Below are 13,574 nucleotides of genomic sequence, written 5' to 3' on the forward strand. Positions count from 1 at the left end.
TATGTAAAAAAATTAAATGGGGCACCTCGTTTATTATTTTTTATTTTTAAATTCATTATCAACAACAATATGTTATTTGCTCCCAGGAATAAAGCATCAATATCTTATTGTCTTTGTTGAGTTATTAAGATTTGCATTGGAGATATGGGCTCCATGCCGATTTAAGATTTGCATTAGCTTCCATCGAGTGTGATAGTGCCAAGAAGAGCATGCCAAATGAAGCCTTATAGGCCTTTTAGTCTATAGGCTTTTGGAAATCATGCTATGGATCTTAGCCTATGTGCCTTTTGGAAATTGCTCTATGGTGTTGGACCTATGGGCCTGTTAGAAATTGTTAGATGGAGCTACACCTATGGGCCTTTTTGAAATTGCTCTATGGAACTATGCCTATGGGACTTTTAAAAATAGGTCTATAGAGCTTGGGCTATGAGACTTATCATTGGTTGATCACATGGTCAAGAAGACCTCTTTACTACTTATGTCCAAGTGATAGGACGTTGGGCTTATCATGAAAAACTTGCAATTTTCGAGCTGATCTCAAGCTGAACTTGCACTCAACCCTATTCATAGGCTCACCATTGGCCCATTGTACTATTTGGTTTGTTTGAAGAGAAAAATATCTGAAAGGATCACGTTATGTTTAGCTTTAGGTCCCTTAAATGTTATCAAGTTTACAAATTATTTTGAAGTAGATGAGTGATACTTCAAAATTTTGACTATCTCATATTTCTAATTATGTCTTTTGTTAGTCTTTTTCTTCTATCATCATTTAACTATACTTTTTCTAACCTTTTTTTTTATCATTTTGTGTTTTATTTACTATATATATTATGACTAATTCCTTCCATTTTCTTCTTTCCCCATTTTTTTTCATGTTTTTCTTGCATGTTTGTCCTTTTAACAATTGTATATACCTAAACCTTCTAATGTGATTGTAAAGTAAAAATAGAAAAATTGATAGAACGTCTAATGCTATTAGCTTCTATTGACAAAAACAAATATATATATATAAAATAGGAATCGGAATTAATAAAATATAAATTTTATCTAAAAAATATCAACATTTTATGTATTTTTTGGTCAAATATACTACGTTTGATCATTCAGGTACTACCTTTTAATTATATAAATGCTACTTTTAATCGATGAGTACATAAAACTTGAATTATTTTAAATGGATTCGTATTTTTTAATGACCCTTATGAACCACATAAAACCCTAGCCTTCCGGCCCCGTTTGGATCGAGTCAAAAAGTAAGTCCAAAACTCATGTGGTAAGAGGTTTAGTTAACAACGATTTGGAGATACTTTCTACTTTTTGCTTTTTGGATTGAAATTTGAGCGAAGCTCATGGAATCAAGAATCAACGGTCACATAACCAGAAACTGAAGGAAAAAAAGGAAAGGCAAGAAGTGAGGCCCACTCCACAACCCTTGCTATCAATGTCCAAAAATTTAAATGTGTACAACAATGGGGGCTTTAATGCCATCATCCAACCCACCTGTGAATCAGTGGCAGGAAAATATTCAAACAACTAATCAAAAAGAGAATGGAATTTGAAACTTGATATTGTTTAGACGCATTATGAACAAGTCATTGCTGGGGCTTTGCAGAGGGGGCAGACATTCTTCACCAGCACCCACTTCTTCAAGCAATCTGCATGGTACTCATGCCCACAATCAAGATATCCAATCTTCTCTTCATTCTCATACTCCTCCTGGCATTTAATGCAAGAATCATTTTCCTCATCCATACTTGCACCCTCTTCCAGATTCAGACAAGTTGAAGATATATAAGTTCTAGTTTTTAGACAATTTGTAATGGATTACTCTGACAACCCAGTGCTTACTTCCCCTGCTTCATTAAATCCTGAAAGATCTAGTATGGCAACTTCTTCTGCTGGGAGCATTCTCAAGTAAGGAAGATTTCCATGTCTCGACGTTGCCTCAGATGCGGCTCCCCCTCGATGAGATCGGTCTATCCTAATCCCAGTAGGTGGAGCAAGTCTATTCGAAGATGCCACTACTTGAGGGTGGAAATGGCTTCTTGCTCCTTGCACAGGTGGTGGTGGTGGATAATGAAGATTATGGCGCCGGTGAAGGACAGGAGGTTGAAGGTAATTTGTGGAACTTCTGCCACTAGATGTATCATGATATCCCTGTATACCCACATTCCCAGCCTCTCTAGAACCTCCACTGATACTGCTCCCATGCAAATAAGGTAAAGCAGGTCCATGATTCCAGGCCAGAGTTCCCCCACCACTACCATTATTGCCTGATTGTTGGTCAACCCAGGGATTGCCAGAAGGATAAAAAGGATGGCCAATATGGTTTCCTTGAACCAAATGGCTATGATTATGTGCCAGAACAGAATGCAGCCCAACAGCACCTGATCTGTTCATCACGCTTCCGTGAGATCCTACTTCCATGATTGAAAGAGCATTATTCCCTCTGTACTGTGGCTGGACAAAGGCAAAAGAAAGCAGAATCCATCACGGGAACCCCGGATTCAAGATGCCATGTATTGAAAGGGGGAGCCGAAGAACTAGACCTTGCTGATCCATTAATATACTGAAAATTCCCCAGGACGCCTTGAACATTCTTTCGTTCATCTGTAGAAACTCCAATGACTCCGTGATTGCTGGAAGATGGCAACTGATCAGATGGTCCATGATTTATAGAAACAGGAACCCTCTGTATCCAGATGAAGGGGTCAAGTAAGGATTATAAATGTTGGTATAAAACTTTAGCAAAAGCTGACGTTTTGGGTGACATGTCCAATATTGACAGGTTGGATCTTTCCTGATTCAGTCACTCCTCAATGAATAAACCATATTATTTAGATTAAGGATCCAAATCTGTATGATATATTACCGGAAACTTGCAGAAAAATGAGAGGTACAGCTTCATTTTTTTCTTTGTATTCTATGAATTTTATGTTAAGATTAATTGCGAAAAAGAAGAGAATGAATTAATTCATTTTCATTTTATTAATTGATGAAAAGCAATAAGCATGCATGTAAGCTAGAGACTAGTAAGGACGCTCCCCCTCAATATTTCCAGGAGGATAATAGTTACAGGTGATGAACCACCACCCATTTTTGCACTGAACCCTAGCACATCCAAGATGAAGTGAGCCACCCCAAACAATCTGAGTATAGTGCAGGCACTCTCCACCAACACATGAGTTGGAGTGGTAGTCATAGTTTGGCTTCTCAGTCAGCCAAAACTCCACTGCATCTGAACCTGACATTGAACCATACCCTTCAGCAAGGTTCTCTCCGTAAGGCCCTCCTGAATGCTCCATGCTGCACTGCTCAGCAACCCGGCTGCTAGCATATCTCCTGGAGTAAGCTGCCACTGTCTCATTCCATGTGATGGGCTGCACTCCTACCTGTGCCCGTGCAGCGTTGTGGGCGTCCACATAGTCCTGGGGGGAGCTCTGAGCTAGTGAGAAATGAGCCAAGGCTGAACCTAAGATGTAAATGGCTAAGAGAAACTTGTGAAACCCCATTTTTGATGTTGTTGACTCAAATGGGAGATATGGTTTAAGGGTATTTATAGATAAAATTAGAAATCACAAGGATTAATTAGAAATCAAATATTTCACTATTAAATCACATTCATGTGGGTGAAATCATGGTGATTGGGACCTCATATTTCACGAGCCTACTCCTATGTAAGACTTTAATATTTGTTTATACCATATTAAATCCTTTGTAGAGAAAAATACTGGAAAAAAGTCTAAGAATACTCCTATGACAAAAGGGGTTTATTCACAGGAAATTTGGACTTAGCTCTCTCTGTTGTCTGTTTGTCTGCTGGTTTTATGCTTTTGGGTTTGAAATTTGAGGGACGATGATGAGGGAGATTCACGGAATCAACGGCCACATATTCAGGAATTGGTGGAAGAGAATGGAAAATTATTGAAGCAGTGGCAGGTCATAATGACGAAATAATGCAGACAAGAAATTGTGCTGTAATAGGATCTAGAATTTTTATTTTTATTTTGCCAACTAAATATAGTAATTGTCTTATATTTTTAAATAAAATTAAATTAAAATTAAAAAATTCAAGGAAAACTAAATAGAAAAAAAGAAAAAAAATAGAGAGAAAAATAAATAAATAAAAATTAAATCAATGAATTATTTTTATATATGATATTTAAAATATACAAATTTCTAATTTATTTAACATTTTTACAATAAAATCAATTATTAATAAATAATTTTTTTTTGGTGTTCCTCCAATCAAACATAGCATAAAAGTGATGAACCTTATCAAACACTAAAGCCCATGCCCTTCGGCCCTGTTTGGATTGAGTCAAAAGTTCATTGATCAGTCCAAAACCCAAATGGTAAAAGAGGTTTTGTTAGCAAGAGTTTGGAGATAGCCATCCGACTTCATTCTTTGTTGGGGTTGAAATTTGAGCAAAGTTTAACGGAATCAACGGTCACATAATCAGAAACTGAAGGAAGAAAATTGGAAATTTTTAAGAAGTCGAGGTCCACAGCCCTTGCCATCAATGTCGAAAAATTTAAATGATTACAACAAAGGATATATTAGTAATTATAAATATATCGGTAATTCGATAAAATATCTTAAAATTAATAAAAATTCTCAAAAATATTTTTTAAAAAATTAAATTATATAAAAAGTAAAAATAGATATTTTTAAGTTATTTTTAAAATATAATTTGTCATATTTGATAATAATATCCTCTTCATGAATAAAAATATAAATTTTATAAATATACATTTATTATTAAATTGCATTATAAATTATTTTATAATATTATTATGATAATATGTTTAATTTTAAAATATATTTAATATTAAAATTATGGTCCATTTTAATTTAAATGTATTCAATTATATCAAATAAATAATAATATATGCATAATTTTTTTAATTTTTATTTTTATTATATTTAATAAATTTATAGATTATATAAAAAAGAAAATTAAGTTTTTATATTTTTGGTAATAAATAAAATCAAATATAAAAATAAAATAATTATAATTTATTTGTTTAATAATAATAAAATGGAAAAATAGTGAAATGTCAATAAAATATCTAGAAATATTGATTGAAACAAGAAAAAATTGAAAATTTGATAAAATATAAAAAAATATTGATTGACAGATATATCTTCCTAAATTTTGTTTCGGTATCCATGGATATATCGATGATATATCCAGATATTTTGATCAAGAATATTCAAACAACTCATTAATAAGAAAAAGCAATTTGGGGATGATATGAATCTCAGTTTTGAAACTTGATATTGTTTAGATGCGTTATGAACAAGTCATTCCAAGTATCCGTAGTTCCTGGTAGGCACCAGTCCATACAATCGTCATGCTTCTTTTCGCCAGCTGTGGAGGGATGGGCATCTGCTCTAAACTCGTTCATCCGGGTTATCTCCAAAATATGGAAATCAGAGCCTTTCAAGGCCTTGTATAGGTGCTGGTTCACGAGGCGTGTCTCCACATTTGTCCCATTGTTCTTCAAAGAGAAGAGTTCTTCAACCTGAAAGACAACACTGGAACTTACAACCTTGGCGGTATTGGAAAAAATACGACCCTTCAAACTCCGAGTAGCAGGAAGGACATGATAACATATGGGGAAAAGCCCTTAAGAGGAATGAATGTAATAGGGGAGAAATTTCCCTCAAACCAACTGATGTGGTCATTTGTTGACCAGAAAGAGAAATTCCAGATGGGCATGAATTTAAGCAATTTTTAAGATTATGGTTGTCCGGTGTTCTTAGTAGTTCCTTGCTTATGAGTCTATAGGGCTTCCTTGAATCTTATTTAAAATTTAGAAAGTCTTCTTAGCTAGAAATTACTTAATTCAAGAAATTTCTATTTCAATTCTATTTTCTTTAGGTTTTTGTTTTTTATGAGTATCTACTTCAATTTCAATTATAAGTGTTTTCTTGGGTTCCAAACCAGCCCATCAAAGAATTAAAGAAACTCAATTTCATATATAAATCTTGGTTAATTTTGTTTGTATAAGATTCTTTTGCTAGCCTAGAAAGTTTTCAGGAGTCTAAACAATGTGTTATTTACCAAAATGAGCTTAGAGTTTGATTAATGGAAATATGAAAGTTCTAGTTTGAAGATTGAGCATAACAGACATGATTGTCTAGGTTCTTCTTATTGCTCTTATTCTTCTATCCTTTTGTTTAATTGTTCCTTTTAATTTGGTGAATCATTATGTGAACTTTTCACAAGATCGACCCTTTCAATAAGTATAAGCAACTTGTTAACCAAGATACTCTAACCCTAGCTTAACCTCACCTCCCTATCACTAAAATCGTAAGTTTTCCTTGTTAAGAAGTTACAACAAGCATTTCCCTAAATTGTAGACCCAATCATTTAACCAGCAAACTAAACACTACTTCCTAGCCTTTAAAACTGTAAACTTTCCTAAACCCTAAAGGGTAGCTCAGTTGGTCCGACCTTGAGTTTGCTCTCCAGTGGTCACCAGTTCGAGTCCCCTCAAAGCCACTGAAGGTTTACCCGGTCGTTAACTTCATGGCGTCACCTACCAACACAATATTCAATGACACTCATCATATACTTACTTGTCCTGGTAACAAAGGCTGTAGGTGCTGACATGAATCACCTTGGTCCCAATCACCTCCTTCAAAATGTCCAGGGGATTGTGTGCGGAAGAACTTGATCCCACCTGGCCGCATTCTTCTCTCCACAAATGAGATCTATCAAAAATGTAAATATAAAAATTAACAAAATTAACACTCCATAGGAAAGAATGTGGCATTTTTGGCACTGCCAAATCTCTTCATCCATCTAGGCTCAGGTCTGCGCCCCTAATATGTGACATGTGATCAGTTCTTAGATATTTTTACACTTCGGTGCCTGATTATTTCACAGCTTTTCCTCTAAGATAATACTTCAATTATTTATCCATGAAAGAAGAAACTCATATAAGCCAACAAAACAAGTAGTCATATCACAGTTCAAACAGAGGCAAGAATTTTAAGAACAAAAATGAATTCAAGTGTACTAACAAGACAAGCATTGATGCCTCCCTACTACTTTGGGTTTGAGAACACAAATCATGCCTTGCCATTTTCCCATACTTGTGCAAATGTAAAAACTGTATCTTATGAAAGAATTTTCAGAGTGGTTAAATGCTAGTTTACAGAATTATGGCTGCAAAACAGTCTCCACATTCTGCAACTACTTGAAAATGAGTGTTTAGATCAGTTCTCTAACATCCTCTGGTAAAACAAATTTTACCTTCCTAATGTGAATAGTTGATTTAGAAGGGTTTTCATCTTATATCACAGCCAGAATCTTGAAAAACAAACATTTCTGTACTGAGCATTGAAGGAACCATACACAGAGAATATGTCAGGTTCTTTTAACTGAAAAAAGGAAGGGTCTAGAGCCCAAATGACAAACATTTCTGTCCCACCATGCTAGATTCATACTCCCCAGGTGCTTTCAATGAAATTTACTAAGTATGCAGCCAGATACATACATTTGCCACCTTCATAAAGCAAAATATAATTCACACTAAAAATCTAGCCTAAGTTGTCAATGGAAACTACAGAATATGGGGTTTCAGGGGAAAAACAATATTACCAGTGTCTTGTGTTAAAGATAAGAATATCATGCAACCTTGGAGCCTCGGCCCATGTACCATCTGGGATATCAACATCAACTCAAAAACCCTCATTATATCCAAGCGATTCTAATGTGCCACCATTAGCATCAGCTGACCACCTACATGAGATAGGAGTGAAGCAAGCCTCCACAACAGTGCAGTAGAAGAGAAAAAAAAAATATAGCAAGACACAAAATCAACAAATCCAAAACCAATGCTCAAAAGTCAAAATGAACCCAACTAAACACCATCAGTGAAATTCCAGACAATCTCATTTATGTGACATCCTAAAGGAAAAGAGGGAAACAGCATCCGCAGTGACTACATGATCTACAGCAGTAACCCAGACTGGGGAAAAAGGAGTTCAAAGAATGTGCCAGCTGACATCATGCCCCCATCAATAATGATTCAGCAGCACATGATTATCATGAAGCTTAAACTAAATGACTCATCCTGGCAGAGGACTTCACTGTAAAGAATAATATCTAAAATTGCCAATGGTAACTGCTTTACATCCAATGCCTTCAGATTTTTGTACCATCCTGGCAGAGGACTTCACTGAACCCCAGTTATTTTTGTACCAGCAGTCAGATCTCCATTAATACAATGTAGAAACTAACATGCCCTCTAGAATAAATCAAGCTTTTCTTCATCCATGTCAAAATTTTCTGGTTCTGAATTGTTTGGGGTTGAACCAAATGCATAGAAATATAATCACTATCACTTCCAAATTCATAGGCCACAAACATAGAAAAAGTTTTTGTCCAAGGTGACCACAATTTCAATAAAAAGTCTCTACTTCAAATACTAAGATACAGGTTTTCACAACACTTTTTCCATTACCACAAATAGGGAACCATCATCTCATGAGCATCAAGGAATCATTTGATTTATGTGAACTCCAAGTTTTAGAGCCCATCAGCAATTAGGACTAGATACATTGAGTTTTAAATATCTGATTTAAACTCCTAATAGAAACAGGTTGTAAAGTTTTCGACCATTCATAAATTTGGTCAAATTAATTAAAATATATCTAAAAAGTTGTCATATAAGGATATCCCCAATTCCCCCACAAGGGTTTGAAACATAGGGAAAATCCTAGCAGATCATGCAATTATTTTAGTGCAATTGATCTACTAATTATACAGTGCATCATGATGTTTTTTTACTCTTTATGGCCTGTTTTAAGGGAAGCCAAGAACCTGTGCATTTTGAATTATATAGTGGCTCATTATGCATAATTATCTGTTAAACAAACTTCAACCAATGACACACCTTCATTACATTTAGGAAATCATGTCTTCAACGGATACTTGCCCTCCACCATCGCTGATCACTAATTGATGGGTCTCATTTCATATATGAAATGTACAAGAGATCAACTAGATTATTGAGTTCTAAATATCTTATTTTAAATTTTTATTCAAAAGCATATGAAAGGTTTTCCACCATCACAAATTTAGTTGAATTTGATTAAAACTATACTATAAAATCAAGCCAATTTTTGTGCCTTTTAAAAAAAAAAAATTGAATCACTATAGGTATCCACAGCACTACTCCTATTAGGGTTTGGGCAACAAGACTAATCCATGTAGATCAATCACATCATGTTTTGAGTCACTTAATCTACTAATTATAGGTCCCGATTCAGTCGAAAGTGGCATGTTTTAGAGGAACACAAACCAGTGCACTTAGAACTATATTGAAGTCAATGTACTTTGGAACTCAATATGCAACTGATTGTACACCAAAAAAAAAACGGAAGGATTCTTGAGGTAAGTGAGATAAGCTATATACTCACCTAGATGGGCATCCTTCCAATTCCACAATATCTACACTTGATGATAGACTACAGGTTGACAAATCGGATTCTTATGCCATTCCCAGTTCTTCAAATCTGAGATAGTTAGCCTCTTTCTATCAACATTCTAGCATGACTTAACTGGAAACAGTACTGCAGCATTCAAAATTCTCTACATCGAGTTGAAATACTCTCAGGAGGATTTTATTTGGACCTACCCATCCTACTAGACTAAAACATTGGAGATTTCCCTTCTAATCCATCATAGATAATTCAATCACCAGTCCAGTAAAGATATGAGACTAGGAAATTAAGTTTCTAGCTCCTTATGAAAGGGAAATGATTACTCAACACATTAAACACACCCTTGTAGGATATAAGTTCCCACAAAGCAATACAATCAAAATAATGTTCAGTGGTCTAGAGAGAAAGTGAATTGCGGTGGTGAAAAAAGACTCAATTACCAAGAACTAGAAGGAAGTAGTTGGTTGATTTGAATTAGTATATATACAGTGCAGCCTCATTTCTAATATGAAGCCTTTCTACAATGTATTTTATGTCTTAGGGTGTCGGAAATCATACAAATGACATTACTAAATTTTGTTTGAACCTGATAAAGGCAAATCAATGGAAAACAAACCCTTTTTCCACTTGGCTCCAATTGGACATGACCCTAGCTTGTAACCAAATATTTTACAAACAAGCAGTATTCAATTTCTCAATTCCCTTCACATGTTTGGAGGCCAAGAAACTACAGGAAACTAAAAGAAACAATAATTTAAAGTCTAATCATTTTCATCCTGCAACCCCACAGAAAGGAGAAATGGCTGTCTACCCAGTTCAATAGAAAACAATATCTACCTTACTTTTAAGTGAGTCACTTGGCCAAAACAATGCCAAGCACAGACATTAAAAATTACAGGCGCTGTGGCATTTTTGAGGACAAAAGAATGAACAAATTCATTTTTATTGTTTTCAAGCAATGCATTTTAACAAATTCGAAAAGAATGAGTGAAAAATAAATATAAAATGTTTTCAAAAACAGTTCTTGAAATCGTATCAGCAACTTTTCGGTTCTGTTTTATTTTCCATTTATGCCACCAAACTGGCCTATAATTTCTTTTTTATTTTCCAAGAAATCAAAAGAGAGGCAATTTACTTTTCAAGTGAAAGAGAGTACAGCGATGGTGTTCCTGAACCGCTCCAAAAATCGAACCGGATCAAATCGAGGAAGATCACAGCCTTTGGGCTTCCAACGCCACTTGATAATATCCAAACCATTGGATTTATTACTGGCAATGCAATTCCATCCCTTGAAAATCTCCTTATGATCATACGGCGCAGATCTCACACCGGGATCATAGATCCACATCCCATCTGAATAATCGCACGCTCAACCAAGGTCGGAGTTCCAGAGGAATCACTACGTTTGAATGGGAGGTTTTGGTGGTTATGAGGAGAAACATAGGATTTGAAGAGAGAGGCGAGGCAGAGGAGAGAGATGAAGAGCAGAGGAGGAGTGAGAAGCGTTCTTCTTCGCTTGATGGAGAGGATTGAACATCAAGATCGGACTCTATATTTAATTATTAAATAGACGAACCATAAGAATCATGTCTTAATCATTGTAACAACTAAAGCATTAAAGGGGATATGAAGATGCCATTAAAGGCACCATGTAACCGACGTTATCATTAACCACTCAAACAGGAAGTGACAATAAAATGAGAATCTCACCATGAACAAAATACACAGATTAATCAAAGAGAATCTCACCATGAACAAAATACACAGATTCATCAACCCAGAAAGGCCGTATACTAATCTTAAATTGCATCAACATTTATTGGTTGGCACAGTCCAAACAATCTGAAGGTAATGCATATGGTGTATTTCACATCAACCCAAGTTACTGCTCAACTACCAAAGAACAAGGAGAAACACCTAGACAAAAACTAAGAAAACAAAGGGCTGCCTGAATAAGCTTTCAACCATCGTCGCTCCTCTATACATCCTTCTTTTTTGGGGTCATTGCTGGGGCTCTGCAGAGGGGGCACACATTCTTCAGCACCCACTTCTTCAAGCAATCTGCATGGTACTCATGCCCACAATCAAGATATCCAATCTTCTCTTCATTCTCATACTCCTCCTGGCATATAATGCAAGAATCATTTTCCTCATCCATACTTGCACCCTCTTCCAGATTCAGACAAGTTGAAGATATATAAGTTCTAGTTTTTAGACAATTTGTAATGGATTCCTCTGAAAGCCCTGTGCTTACTTCCCCTACTTGATAAGATGCTGAAAGATCTAGTATGGCAACTTCTTCTTCTGGGAGCGCTCTCAAGTAAGGCAGATTACCATGTCTCGATGTTGCCTCAGGTGCGACTCCCCCTCGATGAGATCGGTCTATTCTAATCCCAGTAGGTGGAACAGGTCCTGGATGCCTGTGCCCTGCCTCTACACCGACCTGAGGAGTCACAGGACTACGTGAACTAATCGTGACAAGTCTATACGAAGATGCCACTACTTGAGGGTGGAAATGTCTTCTTGCTCCTTGCATAGGTGGTGGTGGCGGTGGTGGTGGTGGTGGATAATGAAGATTATGGTGCCGGTGAAGGACAGGAGGTTGAAGGTAATCTGTGGAACTTCTGGCACTAGATGTATCATGATATCCCTGTATACCCACATTCCCAGCCTCTGTAGAACCTCCACTGATGTTGCTCCCATGCGAATAAGGTAAAGCAGGTCCATGATTCCAGGCCAAAGTTCCCCCACCACTACCATTATTGCCTGATTGTTGGTCAACCCAGGGATTGCCAGAAGGCTGAAAAGGATGGCCAATATAGTTTCCTTGCACCAAATGGTAATGATTATGTGCCAGAACAGAATCCAGCCCAACAGCACCTGATCTGTTCCTCACACTTCTGTGAGATCCTACTTCCATGATTGAAGGAGCATTATTCCCTCTGTACTGCGGCTGGGCAAAGGCAAAAGATGCAGAATCCATCACGGGAACCCCGAATTCAAGATGCCTTGTATTGAAAGGGGGAGCCGAAGAACTAGAGCTTGCAAAGCCGTTAAAATACTGAAAATTCCCCAGGATGCCTTGAGAATTCTTTCGATCATATGTAGAGACTCCAATGACTCCGTGATTGCTGGAAGATGGCAAATGACCAGATGGTCCATGATTCATAGAAACAGGGAACCCTCTGTATCCAGATGAAGGGGTCGAGTAAGGATCATAAATGTTGGATGGAGGAGCAACAGCAATATCAAGACTGGGGAGTGGATGATGAAGGCGAATCCCATAGAACATAGCAGAGGCATCATAATGCTGAGGTAAATGAGGCGCATCAAAATGACTTGAATTCTCTGGAGCTGAAAACATGGTGGGCATAACAACTAACACTAAACATTTGGTAATCTTCTTTTTATAACTACTAACACTTGAGAAAATAGAAACACTTACGAAAATAGAAACTTCTAATTCTAATATATTTCTACCGTTTAAAACTTTACAGCTCAGAAATAGAAAGAAAAAAATATTCTCTTTTCACTTTTTAGAAACCAAATCTTATTATTATTATTATTATTATTATTAAAAAAATGATTTTTACAACTTTAATTCAAAAAAATCCCACCTCATTCTTATTAAAACAAATTTTTTACATAATCCTTAGAAAAAAAAAATATCTCCAATTCCAATTGAAAGAAGAGAGTTTTTTTTTTAATTTCATTGAAAATGTATCTCACAAATTGAATTTAACGTTTAAAAAAAATCTTCAATTTTATTAAAAAGAGTCTCAAATTTTATTCTAAGATTTACAAAGAAAATCAAATTTATTTAAAACTATAAATTTTACAAAAAGAGCTTAAAAAATATTTAAGAAAAAAACACAAAAAGAGTTCAAATTTATTACCTATTTTTTAAAAAAGATTTTTGTAGTTTCATCCAAAAAAACATTTTTACAACTTTTATTGAAAAAGCATTACTTTAACCATTATTATTATTATTATTATTATTATTTAATAATATTTAATTTTTAATAATATTAAAAAATATTTTTTTAATACTTAATTTTTAAAACATTCCTTTCATATGCTTGACATTAGTTTCATAACTAAGTGGTAAAGT

At 35.5% G+C, this 13,574-nt stretch overlaps 2 protein-coding genes, 1 long non-coding RNA gene and 1 pseudogene across 4 annotated transcripts; all 4 read right to left on the reverse strand.

The window, feature by feature from the left end:
- Positions 1-1,581: 1,581 nt before the first annotated feature.
- On the reverse strand, positions 1,582-2,908 carry LOC117910920 (annotated as a pseudogene).
- A 121-nt stretch (positions 2,909-3,029) lies between these two features.
- On the reverse strand, positions 3,030-3,512 carry LOC117911875 (basic form of pathogenesis-related protein 1-like). Its single transcript, XM_034826300.1, has one exon. The coding sequence runs from the start codon at positions 3,510-3,512 to the stop codon at positions 3,030-3,032; it is 483 nt and encodes a 160-aa protein (XP_034682191.1).
- Positions 3,513-6,642: 3,130 nt separating this feature from the next.
- LOC117911778 lies at positions 6,643-10,712 on the reverse strand. 2 transcript variants are annotated; one of them, XR_004650917.1, is made up of 3 exons: positions 10,599-10,712; positions 7,617-7,757; positions 6,643-6,724 (listed from the first exon to the last, which is right to left on the reverse strand). It is a non-coding gene; the product is annotated as an uncharacterized LOC117911778 (long non-coding RNA). The 2 variants fall into 2 exon arrangements; XR_004650916.1 differs by lacking the exon at positions 10,599-10,712 and adding an exon at positions 9,440-9,534.
- Positions 10,713-11,364: 652 nt separating this feature from the next.
- Positions 11,365-12,827, reverse strand: LOC117911774 (probable E3 ubiquitin-protein ligase ZFP1). Its single transcript, XM_034826197.1, has one exon. It carries the CDS (start codon positions 12,825-12,827, stop codon positions 11,442-11,444), a length of 1,386 nt encoding a protein of 461 aa, XP_034682088.1. The 3' UTR covers positions 11,365-11,441.
- Between the last annotated feature and the right edge of the window lie 747 nt (positions 12,828-13,574).

The sequence above is a fragment of the Vitis riparia genome, chromosome 3, assembly GCF_004353265.1.
Source record: "Vitis riparia cultivar Riparia Gloire de Montpellier isolate 1030 chromosome 3, EGFV_Vit.rip_1.0, whole genome shotgun sequence".
NCBI classification, from domain to species: domain Eukaryota; kingdom Viridiplantae; phylum Streptophyta; class Magnoliopsida; order Vitales; family Vitaceae; genus Vitis; species Vitis riparia.

Bases quoted from the DNA above. Each gene is read 5' to 3' on its own strand.
- LOC117911875 (XM_034826300.1), bottom strand. From the start codon at position 3,512: ATGGGGTTTCACAAGTTTCTCTTAGCCATTTACATCTTAGGTTCAGCC.
- LOC117911774 (XM_034826197.1), bottom strand. From the start codon at position 12,827: ATGTTTTCAGCTCCAGAGAATTCAAGTCATTTTGATGCGCCTCATTTA.